Source organism: Euprymna scolopes, chromosome 3 (genome assembly GCF_053919585.1).
Source record: "Euprymna scolopes isolate OS-2025 chromosome 3, ASM5391958v1, whole genome shotgun sequence".
NCBI lineage: Eukaryota > Metazoa > Mollusca > Cephalopoda > Sepiida > Sepiolidae > Euprymna > Euprymna scolopes.
Genome location: NC_136484.1, coordinates 123,343,969 through 123,368,975, shown reverse-complemented (window position 1 = coordinate 123,368,975; position 25,007 = coordinate 123,343,969). Strand labels below are relative to the sequence as shown.

The following is a 25,007-nucleotide window of genomic DNA, read 5'->3' as shown; positions in this document are numbered from 1 at the left end:
TTATTCCCATCCAAGCCGGAAAGAGGGAGACAGAGAGAGAGAGAGAGAGAGAGAGAGAGAGAGAGAGAGAGAACCTCATAGTATCTGAGACTTATCACATACTCACATCATTAAATATTCAATAATAAATACACGTTTTTCACACCTGGTAGTATTAATTCTTCTGCATGAAATAAAGTGGATCCCTAATTATGTAAAAAAAAAAAAAAAAAAAAAAATGAAATGCTTCTCTTTAATTTGCAGCAAGTATAGGTCCATATTTTTAAAAACCAAAACTTAGTTTAAATTGATTTTATTGATATTTTTTTCTACAAAGGAATCACCACTTATCAAGGCCTGAAGGCCACTCGAGAATAAGGATTAATGAGTGTACAATGGTCACCGAGACAACAACATAGTAATAGTTAGCGTTGGAAATATGTTAGAAATGGATTATTTAGGGAAACGGCTCAACAAGAATTTGCTTACATTGGACTTAAAGATGACCATACTGTAGTCAGTTGGAAAGCAGACCAGCGGAACAGAGTTCCATAGGTGGGCAGTTTTAAAAAAGAAGTTTTGTTCATGGAATTTGCATTTAGATTTAGGCATAAATGGAGAGTAGAGGAAATTGTTGATAGCCATTGTAGCTAGATTAATGATTTGTTATATTTAATCCCGATCAATTATTTTGTAACATGGATAATCAGGCAGGTCTGCTATGCTTAAACTGAAAAGTATGCTTAAGTTCATTAGTGTGGTGGTAATGATGATGATGATGATGATGATGATGATGATGATGGGTCACCATTTAGTAATTGGTAAATTCATCTTAGTGCTTGTTTAAATGGATCTTGGTTTGGATGAAATGTAGATAATGGCCGCATTGTGTCCCTATTGAAAAATTTAATGTTCTAATTTGAAAAAAGTTTGAAGTGAAGAAAAGGTGCAAATACTAGAAGTATGCATCTGTTTTGTTAGACTTCCATTTTATGTGTTTGTGTGCATGTGTTTCAATATTTATTATTTAAAAACCGTGGTTATAATGGCTGAAGTTCTAAGTTGTCTATATTAAGACTTTTACAATAAACTAATCAAGCTATTATGAGGTCTTCAGTGTAGCATAAGATGTGATTTTTGGGTGCGTCCACTGCCGGAGTTGGGTGCTTCTTGTTGTTTTTGGCACCTAAAAATCTCAAGAAACAAAGCCTATAAACAAAACAAGATTAAATCCAGAACTCCAACGTAGACCCCCCCCCCCACAACCAGATCTCCTTCTCAAACATCAGGGTTTACGTTCCAACCTTCCAGAGGGTTAAATTCAATTACAGGAAACTAAACCTGGCCTGTTGTTCCTGTGTAAAACTGGCATTGGACCGATTGTTTCCCTTGATGAGTTTGTGATTAAAGGATACTCAAACTTGACATCAAATAGTCCAATCAAAATGTGGCTGAAGCTCAAACAAATTGCTAACAAAGGTTTTTAACTTGCATATGGAGCATGAATAACCTCTCTTTCAGATAAAAAAAAAAAAGTTTACTACAATGGATAGATCACTTTCATACCCATCAAAAACAATCCATACTTTTCCATATCTAGTTGTGACATATCTGTGGTATTGGACACAGATCTCATCAAATGACCTTTTTGCCATGGAAGGCGTTGAAGTAGTGCTCCACCATCTAAGAGATACTATGGATCTGAAGACTGTGGATCTGATTGTACAGGGGAAGTCAGTTCCCATATTGCGTCTGTCAAAGCCGATTTTTTTGCCTCTTGTAGTAATCTGAAATAATCAAAAAGCGCAGATGGGTAACCACAAGGCTCATACTGGAAATGTTCTTGCTGCTGCTGCTAAATTGAAGGTTCATTGGTAGATAGCACACACAGTCTCTGGAATAGGAGTTGTGGATCAGTCTCAACTGCTTCATTTTTGCTGAGCGAAACTTTTGACCCAAATGTAGTTATCTGATCTTTTTTTTTTTAAAGTGTACTCTTGGCCATTTTCTCCAGCCATTGAAGCTATGATTGCCTCTCCTGTAGAGTTTTCTCTGTCCACATTCACATTTTTGTCTCCAGTTACTCCACTTAAAATGCTGCGAATGGACGAACTTTCCATGAAAAGATCATATGTCATTAGAAACGCAAGAAGCTTCCATGTATCCCTCACATCTTGCTCTTTTCTTGCTGAAGTAGCCTCTTGGTGCTGATCACTATGCCATCACGAATGCCTGTTAGTTCTTGCATTTTAAACTTGATTTCAGTGCACGCTGACAGTGATTGCATCCAAACCAATTGTTGAATTTTGTCCATTCCTCTGCCATGAGTAAGACATGCAGACATCTTCATGCTTCTCATTAGCACCTGCTCAATAACCAGGTCTGTCAACAAGTCAGCCCAGTAACCATCACTCTGTCTAATCACATGGAATCCTTTAGAAAATTTCTGGTACACTTCAAGATGGCTTTTCAGCAGCTCCTCCATTTTCTGCAAGTACAAGTAGGCCGACTTTGCATATAGGATGTGTCCTACTGCGGCGAATATTGACAGCATTTTCCTTACAGCATCAAGGTGCAATTCCCAGTTCCCAATCTGCTCTGCCTTGATAAACAATTACAGGATCTTCACCATATCAACGCATTGAATTCACAATTTTGCTGTTCACTGGTCAACTATCGCATCCTTCACATAGTTGATTCTCTGAGTAATCCTGGTCACAGACTCTGAAGCTCTTTAAATGTCACTGGTGGTTTGTTGGTGTACTGTGAATCTAGGTACTTGATGTTGATCCTTCCAACCTTTATTATATCTTCTGAAAGAACCTGAATCCTTGAAACTGGTTTTGCTTTAACTTTCTCGGGTATAAAAGATTCTATGATGCCCATACCGTGGAATGTGTTGAGTCCACCAATACTCCATACATTATGATCCACATCATCAGCTACGAACTATACAAATTCAGTTTCTCAGTTCCATCAGGCTTCCTTCTTTTGAGGAAATGACTCTTCTGCATCAGTGTTGGGTTGATCATCCTCAGTGACATGTGAAACTGACAAATCATAGGCTTTCACTAAAAAAAATAGCATCGAGATCAGCATCAACTAAGAAGTGAGCATGAATGGCTCTTGTAATTGCTTTGCCACTTAGCATGTGCTTGACTGTTCTTGCAATCCAGAACCTGTCATTAAATGACCAACTGACCCCAGCAAGCTTATCTGTGTATGGAGCCCACCAAATCACAAGACAACTTATTTCAGGGGATTGGAACTAGGCTGTGATTCGACTATCATCATTGCTTTATACCAAAGTGGCTGATCGAATGTTAGAATTGATGCAATGTTGTTTTTCCTGCCTAAATCACTAATGTAACCTAACATTGAGTACATGCAGGTTGGCTTACAAGAGTCCATGTCAATCATTGGCTAAAAGAACTGTGGCTGATTTACTAGGATATGTTCATTTGTGCACTAACTAAATAAGACCTGACCATGCGGGTCTGGACGGATGTAAAATTAGTGAAACCTTCCAAAGAATATCCATATTAGCAGTGGAATCGACAACTTTCTTAGCCTGAAGCTCTTTAAGTGTCACTGGTGGGTTGTTGGTGTGAATCTAGGTACTTGATGTTGATCCCTCCAACTCTTATTATATCTTCTGAAAGAGCCTGAATCCTTGGAACTGGTTTTGCTTTAACTTTTCCGGGTATAAAAGATTCTATGATGCCCATACTATGGAATGTGTTGAATCCATCAGGAGAAAGAGTTTCAGCCCCATGAACAAGAGCAGCACTTCTTTCAAATTTCTGGACTTCTGAGTAAAATAAGGAGAAACTGTACTTATTCAGAATGTCAATTAAGAACCTCAATCCAAATTGGTCATGCATTTCCACTGCTAAACAAAACTGCAAAGGTGCAAGGAGAACTCTGGGTCTAACAGTCTGCATGATCACATGACCTATTGATACAAGTCTCAAATCATGGTCTTTGCCTGCAAATATCTTCCTGAGAAAGATCAACAATGTTTTAGGAACATATTTAAGAATCGCATCCTGTTCAAGATCATTCTTAGACGAATAATATTCTGAACTTGTCTGAGTACTTTTAATGTCATTCTTGATTGAGTTTGGCTGTATCTCTATGATTCTAATGGTCTCTGATTCTGAATTGTCTGTTGAGTGGCTCTGTGCATAGAATTCATGGAGAATACATTTTACTGTACTTAAGAATGTAAGAAGATTAGGTTTCCCATTAATTTCATTTACAATGATTTTGTCTTTGCAGTGTTCTAACAATCGAGATTTCATGTATGAGAGCCTATGGTTCAAAGCTAGTATCCTCGAGAATTTCCTCCATTTTTTTTTTATTTTAAAGATTGACAATGGTGGGTTGCTCCTCGCCATTTTGCTGCAAATAATTAGCAACTTCCAGAAATGCCTGCTTTCTCTCTGAATCCTTTAGTCTAACAAGGTTTTGTTTCTTAGAAGAATCAGCAGAAGAGAATGCCGTTGGAATGTTTTTAATGGAATCAAAGTTTGCAAAACATGTTCTGTGATAACATGCTTCTTGTGAAACAAGGTCAGCTACATAACCTATTGTACCTTTAACAGTGGATACATTCTTTTGGACTTTCTCACAAACTTTTAACACTCTGTCCTTAAACTCAATAAATTTCTATGTGGGAATTATCAACACCTCTTTTCTTTCTATCAGATTTTGCTCCAGAACCACAAAAAAGACAATGTTCCTTAAAGTTAAACACACACAAAGAGTGGATTGCATGGGATGGCATTTCATCATCGGTGAACCTATTTTTACGGTTAATTTCTATGTATTTGGGGTTGATCCAATGCTGTTTGCATTTCTTGTGAAGATGTTGATCTTCCTCCACGTTGTTCAGAAGTTCTGTTAATGGAATCGATTCCCTTCTGGCTGATGATGAAAGTTTTGTCATTACTGGGCAGTTCATTGTGGCGAATAGCACACTTGTTAGCATCCATAATTATCAATACTTCACTCTGGCCAACCTGAAATTAGAATATCACAGAATATTAAGCTCCTGCAGTATACATCCAAGGAGACAAAAATAAGACATAAGAAGTTATAATTTATATGAAAACTGTTGGTTTTGTCCATTTTCACATTGCTACATTTGTTATTTTTGAAGATGAATTTACAGTAATTGAGTTAAGGGAAAGGAGGTTAGAATCGGCCACAATTCTTAAAGATGGCAGCTTTTGACCCTTTTTGGCAAAGTTACTTCTGGTAAACATTTTTTATCTGTATGAGAAGCTATTCATGCCCAATATCCAAGTTAAAAATTTTTGTTATCAATTTGCTTGAGGTTCAGCCAAAAAATCAGCTAGATTGACAGAATTACAAAATTTGATCCCCCAAATAGTCATGGACATGGGATATTTGCCTACATTAGAGATGACTTTCCATGTGGTAGGGACATCTGCAGAGAAGATCCTAATTTGCCTTATATGTGCTTCAAAGTAGCACTTGCTCACAGCACCACGTTCATATTTGTCCTATATCGCCCCCATAACAGCAAGTTTACTATCATTGAGAGTATCTCTGAGAAAATTGACCACATTCTGTCTACTCATTCCTTGGCTAATAATCACATCTGCGGAGACTTCGGTATTCACAATGTTGTATAACTAGTCCACTCAAAGAAGACAGATGATGAGGGAAGTACTGTCATGATTTCTTGATTGCCTATGACCTAACACAAATTGTTCACAAACCCACCCATATATCTGACTCCGACAGACAATATGCAAGTCTCTTTGGCCTTTTTCTTACAACTTGCAAAGAAATGTACTCATCCTCTATTCTGTCTCCATTATGATCTTCCTATCACTCAGTTGTCTTTGTTAAGATAAAATCAAAATGTAATGTCTTCTTCCATCATACTGTACTTTAATGGCTGATTGAGATAACTTCTGAATATTTATATCAGATATACTTCTGCATTTCATGTTCAAAAAGAATATGGCCTCTATAGTATCTGACCTGACTGAATGATTAATTGTCAGTATAGACCAGTTCATACCCTCATAGAAATTCCAGCAAAAGCCCAACAGCTAGCCATGGTTCACCCAGAATGTGTCACTGCCATTGCTCACAGAAATCACTATTTCCATTGCTTCCAATATTGCCTGCCTAATTTCTCTTCCTGTGATGGAGAATCAAACTGATACTACATTTTGATATAGCCCAAAGGGCAGGTAAACAGTCAACATCTGTCTCTATCTATGACCCCTGTTCATTTCTCTGTGTATATAACTTGGGCTTTGGTTAGGAGCAAAGTGTAGTATATATTCTATTGCACTTCATTTTGACATTTTGACTCTGTTTCATTTAAGGGTTCTTAATAAAGTGCAGAAATATATCCGTATTTTTTTTTGTCCCTCCTCCCCTTCCTTCTTCTCTGCAACCCCTCTCTCACAGACATGATGTTGCTAGTCTCAGTCTTTTCTATAAATATTATTATAGCATGTGTTCTTTATAATTGTCTGATCTATTTCCTACTTCTTTTGTTTGACCCAATAGTCTAGTGGTCTCCATCTATTCACTGTTGTGAGGCTTCGTTGTAACACAGCTTCCTATTCCAGTAGCTTCTTTCCAAGAACTGCAGGCTTGTGGAGCTTTCTTACTGTCGACTGTTTTCCTCCTACCTATAACTTTGGTATTTTTTAGACTAAGGCCAACAGGCATCTCATGTCTTTGCGATATTCAGCTTTCGTTTTTGTTAGCCGGTTTCATCATGTGGCTTCATGCCTTGTCTTGAGTGATTGCCATAAAACAATTTTTCTGTTCTTGGTCAATGCAATAGAAATCCATCTAGAAGCACTTAAAATTTTTGCACCAAATCCAGAGTGCCTATTTTTTTGGGAGCTGGACTTTCCTCACATTAAAAACCAAGCTTGTGTTTAAGTCTTCTCTCATGGGGCAGAAAACATGTAGAGATATATCTGTTTCCATCTTTCATTGCCTCTCTGTAAAGCTAAACTTTGATACAGGGTCGATATTTTTAATGTAAAAGATATCTACTTCTCCAAAAAGGGCCACTAAAAAAAATAAATACTCTAATTGAGAAAGATTTCTCTTCCTCTGAATGATATTAGAGTCTTGAATCCGGAAAAGCGAAATTGAAATAATTTATGTGAAAAAGCAGACGACATTGTAACCAAGCAGCTGACTAATAAACACCTTTTGATTGGTTGATTGTTCAGCGTCGAATCAACGTCGTCCTTTCATCCACGTCGCCACAAAAAAAGTCAATATGGACGTCAATCGTTTGTGTTCATCGATGTCGGGCCTTAGTTTGCTTTTAATTTTGCTTTTACCTTTGCCAGATAGTTCTGTGTCTGGTATTGGGTTGCAGCGCAAGAAAGAGGTACATCTTTATTTTTATATATATATATAAAGAGAATTACCGTTATAAATTTATTTCACGATTCTTTCCTTTTTTTTTTTTTTCCTTAAATCGTAGGTCACGGTGGTCTCTTGTTTTCCGCCTCATGTACTGAACTTTTTTTAAACGCCGGTCATATATATATATATATATATATATATATATATATATATGTCTGTTAAAAAGATATAATTTAAGAACAAAATTTTTAAGCTAAGAAATTATTACTATTAATACGATATTTATACCCCTTCCAAAATATAAAAATAAATTTTTAAAATTTGTAAGGCGTTCTACCTGTTTGTTTCGAGTGTTTCTTTAATGTAGTTGTGTATTTTGTTGCATGTTTATTGTTTTATATTAGAAAATCGAGATAAACGCCTGTTAAAATGACTTGTTTTCTTAGATTTACTTCGCATGAACAATATTTTTCATTTTAAAATCGAAGATTTCTTTTTCGAAACAAAACAAAAGGAAATTGAACTCAATTATGCAGGTTTACAAACCGTGCCATTTTTTTTTTTTTTTTTTTTTAGATAAGATTTTCAAGTTTAAATTCAAATTTTACGATATTTTTCGTTTATTAAATTATGTACAAGTACAGAATAGTTAACAATGACCCCCTCTTTCTATATTAAATAGTAACATTTATTATTTTAACGAAGTACCTAAACTGCCGAAGTACCGAAAATTGATTGCATTTTAAAACTAAGTTCCTCATTTTAAGATTTTTAAATATGATTTTGAAAGTTAAATTGCTTTTCTTGTGAAATATGGCAGCTAAAAATAAAATATGATAACGCAACAGTGCAACACTGTTTGATATTTGTATCATTCATTAAACGAAATATGAAGTTATAATTTTCTGACTATCTTTACGATTGCTGTTTTCACTTCACTTCCGGTTGTTTCTTCGTTTTAATTGATTTTTACCGTATCTTTTAAATCGATAGGTGAAATCACAGCGGACCTGAAGAAGCTTACCACCCCCTCTCTATTTCTATTTTTTTCAAGTTTTTCATAGGATTATTAGGACACTAGTATACCAGATTAAAAAAATAAAGGTAAAACTATACAAACACCGTGACAGCGAATTAACCCTAACCCTAACCCTAATCCTAACCCTAACCCTGTCACGGTGTTTGTATAATAATACCAAAATAAAATATTTGTTAGACCGTCCTCAGTTTCTAATGCAACGTTCTAGTAAATAAATCGATCATTCATTTTAGAACCACTCGATATTTTTAGGCTAAATTTTGCGAAGTTATCCTTTATTTTTAAGCCTTTTTTTTTTAATCCCACTTTTAAATTTTTTTTTTTTTTTTTTTTTTTTTTAAATAAATAAAAGGCAGACATTTAGGAAATTGATTCTCTAATTTCTACAATATACGCTTATTTTTTTCTTTGGTATTTTTTTTTTTTTTTTTTTACGACCTGCCTCAGAGTAGTATAAACATCCATAACCACCCCATGTTAAGAACAGCTTTCGGAATCCCCCCCAACCCCCATGTTAAGAACGGCTTTCGAGGTTGAGGGGGTGTTTATTCCGAAAGCCGTTCTTAACACGGGGAGGTTGGTGTGTTTCTGGGGCACGTCATGAAAATTTACTTTTTCTTTTTTCACGTTAATCTCCTCGATTACAAACTTTTAGATAAAAAAAAAAAAATTTGATTTTTATCGTCGGGGATCAGTTTTCAATTATAATGTCCTACTAAATTGAACACGTGCTTTGTGACCACCATCGCAGAGAAAAATATTGCGATTCTCACGCGACCGGTGTTTATTTCCGTCTTAAAAAAAGGGGTTAAGAAAGGGACTTTCTTATCCCAACTATAAGAAAATGCCCACTCTAAGAATAATGGACCTTTTGCAAATTTTTACGGAACATGTGCTTACAGTAAAGTTAGACCTGTTGATTATATATATAAACACAATTAAACTTTGTATTCAATTTCGTTTGAATTGAATATTTTTTGGAATTTTTTTTCCGACGCAAAAATAGGACATTACTACAATATCCATTTACAGCATAAAAACTGTAAAAGTCGTCATCAAGTTGGAAAGAAAGTAAAAATTTACCCTAACTCTTTTTATTTATTTATTTTTTTTTTTTTTACGGGAATAAACACTGGTCGCGTGAGAGTCGGAATATTTTTCTCAGTGATGGTTACTGATGGTATGGTCACAGATTTAGTAGAACGTTATAATTTAAGACTGATCATCCTCTGAGATAAACGTAAAAAAAAAAAAAAAAAAAAAAGTGTAAATTGTGGAATTTAGAGGTGGAGATCAATTTCCTAAACGTTCGCCTCCCCCCCTCAAAAGGGATTTTTTTTTTCGACTTGCCTCAGCTTGGGATAAATTGTATTTTTCATAGATGTTTTAACATAGACGGTAAGACTTCAAAGACAAGGGACATAATTCCGAGGTTAAAGTGTTCCTATTTACTTGCCTCCTCACGAGGGCAGAGTTAGATACAAGGTCGGTTTTTAATGTGGGGCAAATTCAACCCCCAAAAGAGGGGTACTCTGGATAGGAACAAAAATTAAAATTGTCTCAGCCATGAAAGATTTCTTCTCCACTGATCGAGGACAAAAAAAGGTGTAGTGTAAGCAATCAGAATAAATATTACACTGAGTTATTTTTCGTTTTCATGAAGTGTTACAACAAAACAAAACACAAAAACAAAAACTTAGGCACAAGGCCATCCAAAAATTGGGAATGAGAGGGGTCTTTAGTCATTCTCGTCACTGTACCTTGGATAGTCTAATCTTAGCTAGCGTTCACAATCACCATAATACCACAAACACACAGGGGGTCGTCCTACTTAGAATTCCTGAATCAACAATTTTTTTTTTTAAATAAATAATAACCTGTATATATATTCTAAGTAAAATAAAATTTTATACTAAAAGTAAAAAATATAGGGCTTGTCCAGATATTACACTGTGATCTTAGTCAGAAAACCAAGAAATATTATTCTGAGGCTAAAATGTTGGCTACCTTTGAATGACGGCTAACATTTTAGCCTAAAGCGATAAACTTGTTTCTTTTTTTTTTTTTTTTTACTAAAAACATGATAGCAGTTGTCCTACTCAATAAAATTTTGTAATATTTGGATATATTACTATTTTAGACACAACAATTTAGTAAGTCATATTAATTTTGGTTATACAAGGACATATTTAAAAACTCAATCTGTTGACTCTATCTTAACAAGCACTAAAAATTCCTAACATGAGAAGGGGCAACCGGAAGTTAAGGGGAAACAATAAAGGTAAAGATAACGATTTTTTTAAAGGTTCTATTCATAAAGCTATTGGGTATGAATAGCTTATTTACTAACTTTTATAAAAGTCGGAAATGATTTTATATTCGACAGTCTAAATGCTACCAAATTACTTTCAAATTTCAAAAGGTGATTCTTTTTTAATTAGCAAAAGATAAGTGATGAAATCGCCACTCCAAAGCAAAATGCAATAAAAAAAAGAAGTGCTTTTTAAAATAATAACGTTATTTGAAAAAGCTATTCTGAACATGGAGAGGGACAACGAGAAGTGTAGTGGAAACCTGAATCGTAAAGATAACATAAATATGCTAACATAGCCAAGTTTTTTTTTCTTTTTTTCTTGGAGTCATACTGGAACTGGAAGCATGTAATGTAAAATGCAAACTGAGTTTACGTTACCCGAAACAAAGCAAGAAAATTCATTATCCCAGAAAGCAATTTTAATAATTCCCAGAGTAATGGCTAAAACAAGAACTGTTGCAAATTATCAATAAAAAAAAAAGGTTGTGAAACAAATATTTTCTTATAAATACTTTAATTTTTCAAATAAATTATTTTTATAATTCATTAGCAGGTCGTCCGGCATTGTCTGGTTGTAAAATGAGCTTAAATATGATATTTTAATTTATTGATCATTATATTATACCCAATATATAGTAGCAATTTTGAAAAGTAACAAAAAAAAACGTCATAACATTAGCTACTTATATTTTCCTTACTGCTCTCTCTCGACTCAGGACTGTATGCTAATCAACCAAGTCTTTGTCAGCATAGATACAGCACTCTCCCTCAATGCTAGCACACAAGTACATGTATTTGGTGACTTCAATGTCTCACAGTAATTGGCTTGGATTCTCTACTTACACAGATACAGCTGGTAGCATAACACATAGCTTCTTTATATCTCATTCCCTTTCACAGACAGTTATATTTCTAACATGTTTCCTAGATCAGCAAGGTCAACATGTCTCACTTCTAGATGTATTTCTGACCACAGTTCCCGATGATTGTGTCCACTCTGAAATGCTGATCATGCTGTGATAAAAGTAGAAATCGCCCTTAATTCTCAACCCAAAACTGGAGAGCCGTTGCTCAAAATGACAAGGTATTATAAGAAGGTCGACTGGGAAGCCATCAGGAATCTCATCAGAGATGCCCCTTTTCTCTTCCTGCTGAACAGTGTGCAAATGAAACCACTGAATGGTTCAAAATGGCAATTGAAGTACATGTTCCCACACAAAAATTCTATAGCAAACCCCACTCTCCCCAATGGTTTACTTGTGCAGCTGCCATTGCACAAAAGCAGCATGCATACCGCAGATTTAACTGACATAAGTCCAGTACAAACAAACAAAAGTATATAGAAGCTAGAAGTAATTGTAAGAAAGAAATAGTAACAGCTAAGAGAAAATATACCGAAACCACCAGAAAAATGCATCGAAGCACAGAAATTAGGAACTTGTGATTTCTGGAAAATCTACAACAGTATACAAAATAATAGGCAATCAACCCCCCCCCCTCCAACAATCATGAGGTTATTTGTATGGCAACCGAGAAGGCTAACATGCTTGCCAGTCCGTTTGTCTCCAACTCCATGTTGGATCCAACAAACCACTCCCTCCCTGACTTTCATTTGCAAACTGACGCCACACTGGATGATCTGAAAATAACCTCTTCTCAGGTGTATGATATCATGAAAAACCTAGACACCTCAAAAGCATGTGGACCTGATCTCATCCCGGCTGTACTATTAAAAAAATGCTCCACTGAGGTTACTCCAGTCCTCTCCAAACTTTACAACAAATGCCTTGACAAGTCTTGCTTTCCTGACTGCAGATATGGATTTAGGTAAGCCTGTTCTTCAGCAAATATCCTAACTGTAATCTCTGAATGTATATACCATAATACTGGACAAAGCAGGGAAGGGTAGAGTGGTAGCCCTAAATATATCTAAGGCTTTTGACAGAGTATGGCATGATGGTCTTCTCAGAAAAATCAGAACATAAGGTATCGCTGAATGAATACTTAACATAATTAAATCCTTCTTAAATAAAAGAATCCAGGTTGTCCTCGACGGTCATACAATATAAATGTGGATGAACCACAGGGGTCTATCCTCAGACTTTTATTATTCCTAATATTCATAAATGATCTCCCTAATAAAATTGTCTCTGAGATGGGTATATTTGCTAATAACACCATGCTCTATAACAGGCACGAGGAGAAAACAAATGAACGCATATCTAAGGAAATGGCAGAAACACTAGAGAATGACCTCCAATCTGTAGTGGAATCGGGACAAAAATGGATGGTCACATTCAATGCTGCCAAGGCTAAGCTTGTTTCCTTCTATAATTACAAAAAACTTTCTTAACCACCAATAGCTATGGCTAAAGATACATTACCTGAAAGTACTTCTTTCAAACTTCTCGGCTTAACGTTCACAGGGAACATGAGTTGGAACCGATACATTGAGAGCATTGCCAGGGCTGCTGCGAGGAAGGTAGGCTCTCTCTACCGTGCTAGAAAGTTACTTATGCCTGAAAGTATCCTGTACCTCTATAAGGCCACCATTTGTCCATGTATGGAGTATTGTTGTCACATTTGGACTGGTGCATCTGCTACTAGTCCCTTACTCCTGGACAGGGTTCAAAAAAGAGTCACCAACCTGATAGGTTTTAAACTGTCGTCCAAGATTCAACCTCTGTTCCATTGACAAAATATTGCATCCCTCTGCCTGTTCTACAAGTATTTTAATGGTGGATGCTCTGACGAACTATAAGCCCTTGTACCCCCTCGACGTAAATACCCATGACAATCAGCAAAATCACACCCCTTCACAGTAGAGATCCCTAGATGTAAGAAGGCCTTCTACTCTAATAGTTCCTTCCCCAGAACTGTTAGACTCTAGAACTCCCTTTCGGGTTTCTATTTTCCCAACTGTATTGACATGCAGAAGTTCAAATGTAATGTGAACAAACATCTTGCTGCTCAACTCCCTACATAGTATCCCTGCAACATGTCCCTGATAGCAGCCTCCTACATCAAAGTGGCACTGTGCCTTGTTTGGAGTGAAAATGGAATAAAAAAAACAAAAACTTGAGTGCCATCAGCTAGAATTGAAACCAAATCGTACAATTCTCCAACTGTATTACTTAGCCTCTGAGCCATGCCTATACCCATGTAAATAGTTAAAAAATAACATTGTTTAACTTATGAATGTGGATTTATGCATGCAAACAGGTTTAGTTAACTACTCCTGCTTAGGTCAACTGTTTTGTTTTCAATTTTGCTCCCTTAGCAGCAATTTTTGCCAGCTAAAACCCAAATCAAAATTGTGCTACAGATCCAAATATCCTATATATCAACTTTCAGTTCTGTAGACCAAATATTCAGAGAGGAGTTTGGTAGAGACTTTTCACACACACACGAACAAGGTCCTATGTATATATATAGAGAGAGAGATATAAAAAGATTTTTGTGTGCTAGAACGTTATCTTATATGCAGTTATGCAAAATGTTGAAACTATGCATAAATAGAATTTAGCATAATAGTTAAATGAAAAAAAATCATCTAATAAGAAACCATAAAAATGAATAAGTAATTAATGCTCGTTTTTCAAAGGAATATTAGAATTAGTTAACTTTCATGTAGTCATTCGTATATCTATGACTGAGTATATTAAGATTCTTTTTAATAATTTTTAAATAGAAAAAGTAGCCTTTAAATATTAATGTCAGTGACAAAAAGCTCAACTTTATAGGTATATAGATTACACGACTTTGTCTCATTACACGCAATATGGTTTCCGTTCTGCTAGATCTACAGCAGATGTGCTTACAGTTATATCTCATAGGATTAGCGAATCTCTCGACGGAGGCTACCTTTCTAGGGCAATTGCTCTTGACATATCAAAGGCTTTGATAGAGTATGGCATAAAGGTTTACTTCACAAGATCTCCAGCTATGGTATAGCTGGAAATGTCTTCTCAATGATAGGTTCATAAGACTAGTGGTTGATGGGTAGAAATCAGAAGCTCTTAGTATTAATGCTGGAGTCCCTCAGGGGTCCATTCTGGGTCCTACTCTCTTCCTGATCTATATTAATGATCTTCCAAATCACATCTTTACATCATTCGTAGACATCTATGCTGATGATACTACTATCTATGATAGCACATCTAAGACCGTAAACGACCAAGTTCTCTCTGATTCTCTCTCCTCTGATCTTGAGCAAGTGGTACAATGGGGAAAGAGGTGGCTGGTTACTTTTAATGCATCTAAAACCAAGCTTTTATCTTTACATCATCAACGCTCTGATCCCCATCTGGCAGCAATTGAAATGAATGGCTCTCGTTTTGAGGAGGCCTCAAGTTTTGACAAGCTTCTGGGCTTGATCTTTACTCCTGATCTTAAATGGAACATATACATAAAATCCGTTGCCAAGGCCGCTGGAAAATTGGTGGGATCTTTCTATTGATCCAGTAGATATCTCACTGCTGATGCAATTCTCTATCTATATAAGAGCCAGGTACGTCCAAGGATGGAATACTGTTGCCACATCTGGGCAGGAGCTGCTAGAAAGGACTTATCCTGCCTTGATAGAGTTCAAAATAGACTTCGTAGCCTTGTAGGGGATGTCCTTTTCTCTTCCCTGCAACCTCTTTCTCACAGAAGAGATGTTGCGAATTTGTCTCTGCTTTATCGTTATTTTCGTGGCAGGTGCTTAGCTGAGCTCCATTCTATGGTCCCCTCCTCGCCAAACTTTCACAAGAAACACCCGTCTAGCAGAAAACACTATCACTAGTTTCCCCCCACTCTTTATCTGTTCCTAAACCTAAACGTAGATTCCATGAGCAAAGCTTCTTTCTTAGAACTGCATGACTATGGAATTGTCTTCTGTTTTTTTGCTTTCCAGCTGACTACAATATGGTTGTCTTCAAGTCTAACATAAACAAGTTTTTGATGAGCCGTTCCATATAAGTTAACAAATTTACCGAATCTCCATTACTAACGGTTACTATATTGTTCAATTTCTACTGTACACTCTTTAATCCTTATCCTCGATTGGCCTCTTGGCCTTGATAAGTGGTGATGCCTATGAAAAAAAAAAAAAAAAAAATTACACATTGTAATATTTGTTTAGGTTCCAGGTTTTTGCATGGCTCATCGATTTTTTTTTTTTTTTCTCATGATTGTTTTTTGTGTCACTCAAGACGAGAAAAGTGTTAAAACATGTTTTTCCCTATAAAATTGATTTTAACTCCAAAGCATTCATCATGCCATGATCTGTAAAAAGATATCTATATATTAGTGCATGTACACTTTTTATTTTATTTTTTTTAAGAAACTATTTAGGAAGATGATCTAAAGATTAAAATGGCTTACTGGTTTACAAATGAACAAATGCATTCTGATGGATTAAATTTCATAAATAAATTATTTTTTTAAATATGGTTTTTAATATGCCGTTATATTTTTTTTAAGTCATTGTATTTTTGATTTCAATAAACATTTGATTTATAGAAAGTAATAAAATGTACATACAGGTGTGAAATACAAACACGAGGCCACACAATTTTATCGATATAGATACACAATTTTATCGATATAGATACCTATTAGGATACATGTCGTGGGAAGGATAAACTTCCTGGTTTTGCACCATTTCCATGTTCACTTTACAATATAACAATATATAATGATAATAAACTTGTTTAGAATCCTTATTCCAATTTTGATCCAAATCTATTACATGATTTTGATTCTAGAAAATGTCTAAAATTTAAGCTTAAGGAAGGATCTTAAGAAGAAATTAAAATTCAGGGAGTTTTACTTAATTGGTGTGTAATAGATCAAATTTAATGCCAATCTAAAATGTTTGAGTTTCTAAATGTGTGTCTGTACCCATATTATGCTTCGTAAAAACTCTTTAAAATGCACCAAAGAAAATTTGTGAGAATTAATATTTCATAAAAATCTGTGATATCCGAGTTTTCACCAAGCGCTTCAACCCCATTTTTACCTTATCCCTTTGCTTAAAACTAAATTTAACTATACATTACACCTAGTAGCTGTGTTTCAAAAATCATAACTATAGGTTAGTCTAGGAGTTGATCATGTATGTACAAATATATAAACATATGCACATATTCAACTTTATATAGATAAAGATTTCCACTAAATAAAATATCCATTGATATTATTGTAGATTAACACCCCCAGCTGACTTGCATCCCTCCAAAAAATGTTTTAGGTGATTGTGTCAACACCCTGGAAAGAAACAAACGAAAAAAAGAAAAAAATTATTTTTAATTTACAGTGGGAGAATCGGTTTCACATATAAGTATAACATAAAATGATTTTACCATTTCCGAACCATTTTAATATTTTAGGACAGTTAATCAATTTTTCTGCTATGAGAGATAAATTCTGTGCGTTTTTTGTTATATTTTTTTTGGTGATAGGGAGTCTACTTTTTTAGTATGTGTGATTGTAAGATGTTGCCAGTATAAGTGGTAAAAAAGTTAATTCCTCTAAAAAGTTAGAATGATTCTAAAGTGGAGGATATTTTATATATATATATATATATATATATATATATATATATATATTATTGTTTCCATAGCATGACAATGTCCCAGCTCATAAGAACCATGAAAGCCAACAAACTAGAAATCCAAGATTTGAGTTTCACCCTCACTTGGGTTCATCAGTTAGGCACTAGGTGTATCAGAATTTTTGTAGGAATTTTTGACACCCCTAACGCGAAACTGCGAATAAAATATAAAAATCTCGTAATTTCTCTGTTAAAAGTGGGTTGTTTATTTTCTTTATGGATTATACTTCCAAAATAAACTATTAAAGTTGTTTTAAAAGTAATAGAAATATATTTTTTTTAAAAACAGTAATGAATTTTCCGAACTCAATATTTTTCAATTTTTAAACTTTAAAAATCTATCAAAATTTTTCTATTGATTCTATTTTTGATATTTTCAGGGTCAATGTGAAATTTTATGTTCTTTCCAATAAACCGAATATAATATTTTAGACAAACGTTTTTTTTAAATTTTTTTTTTTTTTTTTTTTTTTTTTTGAATGAAATCTTGGTCCTTGCTCCTTTATTTGAAAAACAAAAATTAGGGCTTGAATTACATTTTTCGAGGAGTTATAAGCTTGGAAAGATGGGGTGGAATTATTCACTATTTTCACGAAATTTCTGACACACCCTAGTTAGACACATTCGAACTCAGAATTTGAAATTGAGTCTCTTGCATGCGAGGCAAGCACTCAACCAACTGAGCAAATGCGCCGCACACAAGAAGATCTTATTAACTATCACAGATCAAGTAAACTAATGAAATCTGACAGTGGAATAAACCTACTTTTGTCTCGAACAAGGAATGTGATCATTGCGACCAGCTATAACCCAAGTTGATGTCTTACTAGTAGGAATTTATACTCGCTAAGGATGTCATCATGACAAGCTTACCTAACGAGCAATAAGCAATATAATTTTTAGAATGTGAGAGAGAATATATTATTGTTTCCACAGCGAGGCATCGATGATTTCGTTACCGTTTACTTGATCTGTGATAGTTAATAAGACTTTTTTGTGTGCGGTGCGTTTACTCAGTTGGTAGAGTGCTTGCCTTGCATGTAAGAGACTTAGGATTTGAATCCTGAGTTCGGATGTGTCTAACTGATGAGCCCAAATGAGGGCGAAACTCGAGTCTTGGACTTCCGGTTTGTTAGTTTTCATGGCTCTTGTGAGCTGCGACGTTGTCTGGCTGTAGAAACAATAATATATTCTCTCACATTCTGAAAATTATATATATATGGACCTGATCCCCCAATGTAAATTCTACATTTTTTTTCTCTTCATCAATTTTTTTCAGCGTGTCCACACATAATCATCTAACAAAAAGAAAACTCTAATTTTTGTGGAGGGTGTTAAGCTAAAATTTATGTTTTTCATTGACCCTTTTTCACCATATAACTTGTTTCCAAATAAAAATAAAAATATATATGTATAGAAATAATATTTATCATTCAAAAAATTTTAAACACCTTAAAAAGTTCTAAGTTTTACTAACTCAACATCAAGAGATTAATTTCTAAGTATTATGCATAAAATCACTCTGAATTTGTTCTTTTTTATATTCACCTCAAAGTATATTGCTATTGATGTGTTAGAGGCCGCTGTGATTAGTGTGAAGTTGCACAGCAAGATGTTTATCAGCTCATACATAAAACAGTTAAATTTTTAGGAATGTGTGTAGGAGTAATGTATGATGTAAAATTATATATTTTGAAATTGATATTTTGCAAAGGATTATTCTCTACCCTCTAAACAGTTTTTATTTTGTTTTGTTTTTATCTCCAGATTACTGTATTGATTGTTTTTCAAAAAAATGTATCTCTTCAATCTTTAGCAAAACAAAGATGAATAAGTCCATTATAAGAATTAATAGTAAATAGTAGCCACGGTAACAACTACCTATTAAAAATAGTTTTCTTTTTACTTGTTTGCTGTTGTGTTGTCTTCTGACACTTTTGTATCATTGTTCATATACTGAATAGGAACGGCAAAATATCGTTTTGTTGTGTATAAATATGTATTTTTAAAATATATTAAAATAACATGAAAAAATATAATGCATAAAATGTTATCTTATTTTGAAGGGATGTAATGCTGACTTACATTGGTATGATTACTACCACCACTACTACTATCACATTTATGAAGTTAAATTTCTTTCAATGACTTAACATTTTTCTTCTCTATTTATGAATATATATATATATATATATATATATATATATATATATTAATAATCCAATAAAATAAATCACATTTAAATTGATTCAAAGTCTTGTTACCTTAAATTTTCATAGAATTGGATGGTGTCTCAAACATATTCAAATGTATTTGTTATCACAACAAATCTTCATTTAACCTGTCTCTTCACCATCAAATGTGAGTAGCATGTTAGCACAAAGTGATTTTCTCAATGAAACTCTATCATTTACTAAATATATGTATAAGATAATTTAAGTAGGACATCAACAAGCAAGTGAAAAAAAGACTAAATAACAGAGAAAAATAAATTATTCTAAAAATAATTTTTTGCTTTAGTATTTGCAGAGAAAATTTAAAGAAAGATTAAAAGAAATACAAAAATGTTTTTTATTGAACCTGGGAGGAAAAAAAAATTCCGAACAAAAGTTTAAAAATAAAATATATTTAGCTATAGTTTTCATAAACATAAACAATAAAGGCCTCATTTCAGTCTTGAAAGACAATTGATATTCTCTGTAAAGATGTCTGTGTGTTGAAGCAAAGATTGGTCAACCCTAACCCTAACACCCCTAAACGAACATTGCTTGAGCCAAGTAGCAGAGAAAAGAAAACTAGTTGCACAACAAAGGCTTGAGTCCAATTTACCCTACTATTTAATTCATAGTTAGATGGCTGATATATGGATTCATACATTTCTCAAGGGAATTAGTGAAAGTGATGCTTTAACATTGACAGAACTCAGACTTGGCACAGACTTACATGAAATGCTCTGTTAGTCTGAGTTTTTTTTAAAATCTTGAATTTTTTTATCTAATCAATTTACCTTCAGAATCTGTTCAAGGCATAAATGTACAATGAAACAACATTGACTCAACACAAAATCGGTTATACTCTGGAATTATTAAAATCAATTAAAAAAAAAAAATCAGTATGTTAACTAACCATACCATTCATTTTGTAAAACATGGTTTTGTTGCTTATATAAATTGTATATTAAAGTTGTTAGGTAAATAGTGTAAATAATATAATTATTTCTTGATGGTTAAAATTTAAAAATGAAATCAGCTGAAATTAACACTTAGGTGGAATTGTAATTTTGAGTTATGAACAGATGCACAAAACTTAGAAAAAGACTGCATTTTTGTTTTCACAAAATGATGCATCTTCTATTCTAAACTACAGTCTTTAGAGAAAAAACCCCAACTATATTTTCTGTTGCATGTCTTGTTTTTGTGTTAGTGCCTTGTTTTTGTTTAATAATTATATTAATTCCTTAGATGATATATTTCTATCTTCCCCGCAAATGTATCGGTAAGATGCACAATAACACCAATGATACACACAAAAAATAGTGTTTTTTTTTAATTGTAGAATATTAAACCTTCATTTTAAACCTTTCCACATTATTCTTTAAAATATGTTGTCGGTAATGTTTATTCACAATTAGACAATATTTACAATTAAATATAAACATAGCCATTGTATGATTCAGAACCTGTTAGATTGGAGAATCTTTTTTGGATCCTTCTAAGATAATGAGACTAGTAGTAGATGCATTATCCCAGATTTGGCAACAATGCTCCATGCATGGGCAAATTATGGCTTTGTAGAGATAGAGGATACTGGCAGGTGTGAGTAGTTTTCTAGAAGTGTAAGCCATGTTTAGTTTCAGAACAGTTTCCGATGGTTCGTTGTTCTACACAAGTCCTGGGAGGTAACTGGTTCGCAGTAGACAGTTTTTGAGTTGGAATCTACAGAGAAAAACATTCTTCCCGTGTTGACATGAAGAAAACATATGCGGAATTGCTACAGAAAGGTTTAATATTTATGGAGCAATTCTGGTTTCTGATTGGTTGGTAGCAGAACGTGAATTAATTCGATTCGTCAGTTCCTAACAGCATCGTTTATAAATAGAATCTCCTGACTGTGTGGGATCATACTCCATTACACTCAAAAATATTGTAAACCCCCCCCCCCATTTTTTATAATGGGGAAGTCCCTTTGGTTCATTCTGCTAAAAAAAAAAAAAATTTTTTTATATTCAATTATACAGAACAAAATTAGAAATCATTTAAATCTTAAAATTTTAGCATGTAAAAACACACCATTTTTAATTGTGTTCAAATGTCAAACATAGATATATATGTGTACAGAAAAGAGAAAGAAAAAAAAATGGAATGTATTTTTACCTTAAAAGGGGATGGGCATGTGAAAAAGCCATTTCTTAGATTTGATTATGCCGTTTTGTTAAAAAATGCATACATGTATACATATAAATAAATATACATATAAACATACATGCAATATGTACCCGATTAAAGTTTTTTTTATTTGTTAATTAAAACAATGCAAAAAGAAAATAGGGCATTTTTGATAAATAAGAAAGAAAACTAATGTGCACAAAAAAATAAAAGTCAATTGTAATTTTTTTCTTTTTAATTTTAATTTTTTTTTATTACATTTTCACCCCAAACAAGGCACATTACCACTTTGATGTAAGGGGCTACTATCAGAGACATAAGCTACAGGGGTACTATGTGGGGAGTTGGGCAGCAAGATGTCAGTTTACGTTACACTTGAACTTCTGCATGTCAATACAGTTGGGGAAGCAGGAACCCGGAAGGGAATTCCAAAGTCTAGCAGTTCTGGGGAAGAAACTACTGGAGTAGAAGGCTCTGTTATATCTAGATCTCTACTGTGAAGGGGTGGGTTTTAGCTGCTTGTCAGGTTTGTCGGAAGTATTTACGTCGAGGGGGTACAAGTGCTTGCAGTTCGTTGGAGCATTCCCCGTTAAAGTACTTGTAGAACAGGCAGAGGGATGCTACATAATTTAAATTTATGCGCGCCTTAAAATAAGCATGCAAAAAGTATTTGTCAAAAAGAAAATTTGCAAAGAAAATGTTTGCCAAAAAGAGATGTAAAAATTATTTGTCAAAAAGGAAATTTACAAAGAAAATGTTTGCAAAAAAGTTACTTTTTTTTTTTTTTTACATTTTTTTTTTTTTTTTGAGTAAAAGTATTAGTTACGCATTAGTAGATTAAAGTGTTATTACAAACAAAATGGATGCAGTTTAACGTCTTGCCACGGACTTGTTTAGCTCTGTTTAAATCTTTCATTGTCGGTCTTGATAAATTTTGTGACAGTTTTGTTACTGTATAGCATATATCAGGTTTCGTCGCAGTCATTAAATATACAAGATTTTCTATGATTTCTTGGTATAATTTATCATCTATTATTTCAGATTTTGTGTGCATATTTTTATTAATATAATTTTCGACCGGTGTAGAGCGTTTCTTGCACTCTCCCATTCCAAATTTTAATAGTATTTTGTCAATGTATCTCGATTGATTCATTGTAATAAGTCCTTTCCTTTAAGTAAATTCTATCCTCAAAAACCAGGATATTTTGCAAAATCGGTCATTTTGAATCTTTTACTTAATTTGTTCTTAACATCAGTCAACATTGTCACAATTTGATGCGATTAAAATATCATCGACCCATAAAACCAAAATCAGTAGTTTGTCTTTGTGTTGGGTATATAAACAGGGGTCTGCAGTGCATTGTTAAAATTGTTGTTTAATCATATAATCATGAAATACTGTATTCCAACACTGAGCACTCTTTTGTTAAAGCACCTGTTTTGTATATAGGCAGCCGCCATAAGTGCATACGTCCAGAGGCTTTTGGGGAGTGTTGATTCAATGAGTAGACATCTTGCCATTTCAAAAAGTGTCTGCCATGCTCTTTCTGCAGTCCCATTTTGGTGTGGCGATCTAGGGGCCGATTTTTCATTTTTGATACAATGGTTAATTAGTAAAAGTTCAAAGTCTTTATTAGTGAATTCCGTACCGTTGTCAGAGCGAATACACTTTACTTCACCGTAATGAGCCATGTCGGATAAATATTTTTTAGTGGCTAGCAGGGTATCAGATTTGTTCTTTAAAAAGTAAACCATTATTAAACCTGAATGGTCATCTACGAAATTCAACACATATCTATAATGTTCTCTGGCCATCAGTTCCATGGGACCGTTCAAGTCGCAATGTATCAGTGATAGGATTTTCTTGGCCTTCTTGTCTGGTATCTTGTTTTGATAGTTTGTCATTTTCCCTGTGTACAAACGTCACAGTTAAAGTTTTTTTTTGTTTTTATTTTCATTCCATCAATTACAGTCAAGAATATTGCAGAGTCTAAGAATTTTATGCCATGTCTGTAAATCATGGCAGGCAGTTTTCGATGGGACTACGCTATTTAAATAATATAGTCTTCCATTTTCTTTAATATCAAATACAGTTTCATTTGGGTACACCAGTTTTGATTTATTGGGGCTAAAGTTTATATTTGCACCTTGTTTAATGGCAACTTGTACAGAAAGAATATTTTGTTTAACTTTTGGGATTTAAAGAGCATTCTCTAGAATACAGAAACATAGTTCGCCTTTATTATTCCTTAGCGAGATTTTAGCATCACCTCTTTTCAAAACGATATCACTTACTCTACTGCCGTCAGCAAGTTCTACAAAATGATTTTGTGGCTTAAAGTTGGGATCAAAATTGATAAAATCAGATTCCTTTGTAATCACATGTGCCGTTGCACCACAATCGACAAAAAAATTATTATTGTTTGTTGAAGCGTTAAACATACATGAAAATAAGAATGTATGTTCGCTAACGAAGCTCTCCACATTTGTAATGGAGTCGCCTTTTAAAGTCCTGTATCTATATTCAAAACTCTTGTGATTAGGTCATCCACAATTATAGCAAATGATTTTTGTACTTTTCTTAGGAGAAAAATTGTTTTTGGCAAAGTTGCGGTTTTTATTCCCGGCATGGGTATAATTTAATTTTGATGTTTTTATATGTGCATTGTTAAATCTCATGATATTTGTAGATTCGTTTTTTTCTGTGATCATTTTTTCAGTTTCTTCGTAACTTCTGAGTGCTACCTTGAATTGACTAAAAGTCATTGGTTTTTCTTTCTGGTTTATCACAGTGGTAAATGGCTTGAAATCACTCAGATCATGGAAATTAACAGACTGTTGCTAATAACTTCACCAGACATTTTTAAAGAATTTGCATTCGTTTCAGCTCTTATAATATAATCTGTAATGGTTTGGGCTTCAATTCGTTTTAGAGAGGTCAGTTCAGTATATAAAGAAATAATTTTGGATGTTCCTTTCGATAAATAATGCTCTCTCAATATGTTTAATGCTTTGCAGCCATCGTCCATGGCTTCTCTCATTACCAGTGATAGACTTCGGTCCTCTAAACACTGTATTAATTCCACAAAGACAGTTGCACTCTTTTCAATGAAGTCGGGGTCGTTTCTGTTTTCAGGTTGTGTTTGAAATACTTTGTGTAGCTTTTGAATTCGTAGATATCCTAAAAATTTCACTTGCCGCAATTCGAATTTTGATTCAGATCCATCGAAATAAAGATGCACGCTAGGCCCATAACCTCTAGAAGTGTAAGCCATGTTTAGTTTCAGAACAGTTCCCGATGGTTCGTTG

At 34.0% G+C, this 25,007-nt stretch overlaps 1 protein-coding gene across 2 annotated transcripts in view; it reads left to right on the top strand.

Moving 5' to 3' along the window:
* The first annotated feature begins 7,204 nt into the window (after positions 1–7,204).
* The window catches only part of LOC145258248 (dolichyl-diphosphooligosaccharide--protein glycosyltransferase subunit TUSC3-like), a 128,160-nt gene continuing 110,357 nt past the window's right edge, over positions 7,205–25,007 (top strand). The window contains exon 1 of one of the 2 annotated variants that reach the window (XM_080116236.1): positions 7,205–7,384. In XM_080116236.1, coding sequence (XP_079972362.1) covers positions 7,271–7,384 — 114 coding nt within the window. In that variant the 5' untranslated portion in view covers positions 7,205–7,270. The remainder of the gene's footprint in view (positions 7,385–25,007) is intronic. The other variant, XM_080116227.1, reaches the window with a different exon arrangement.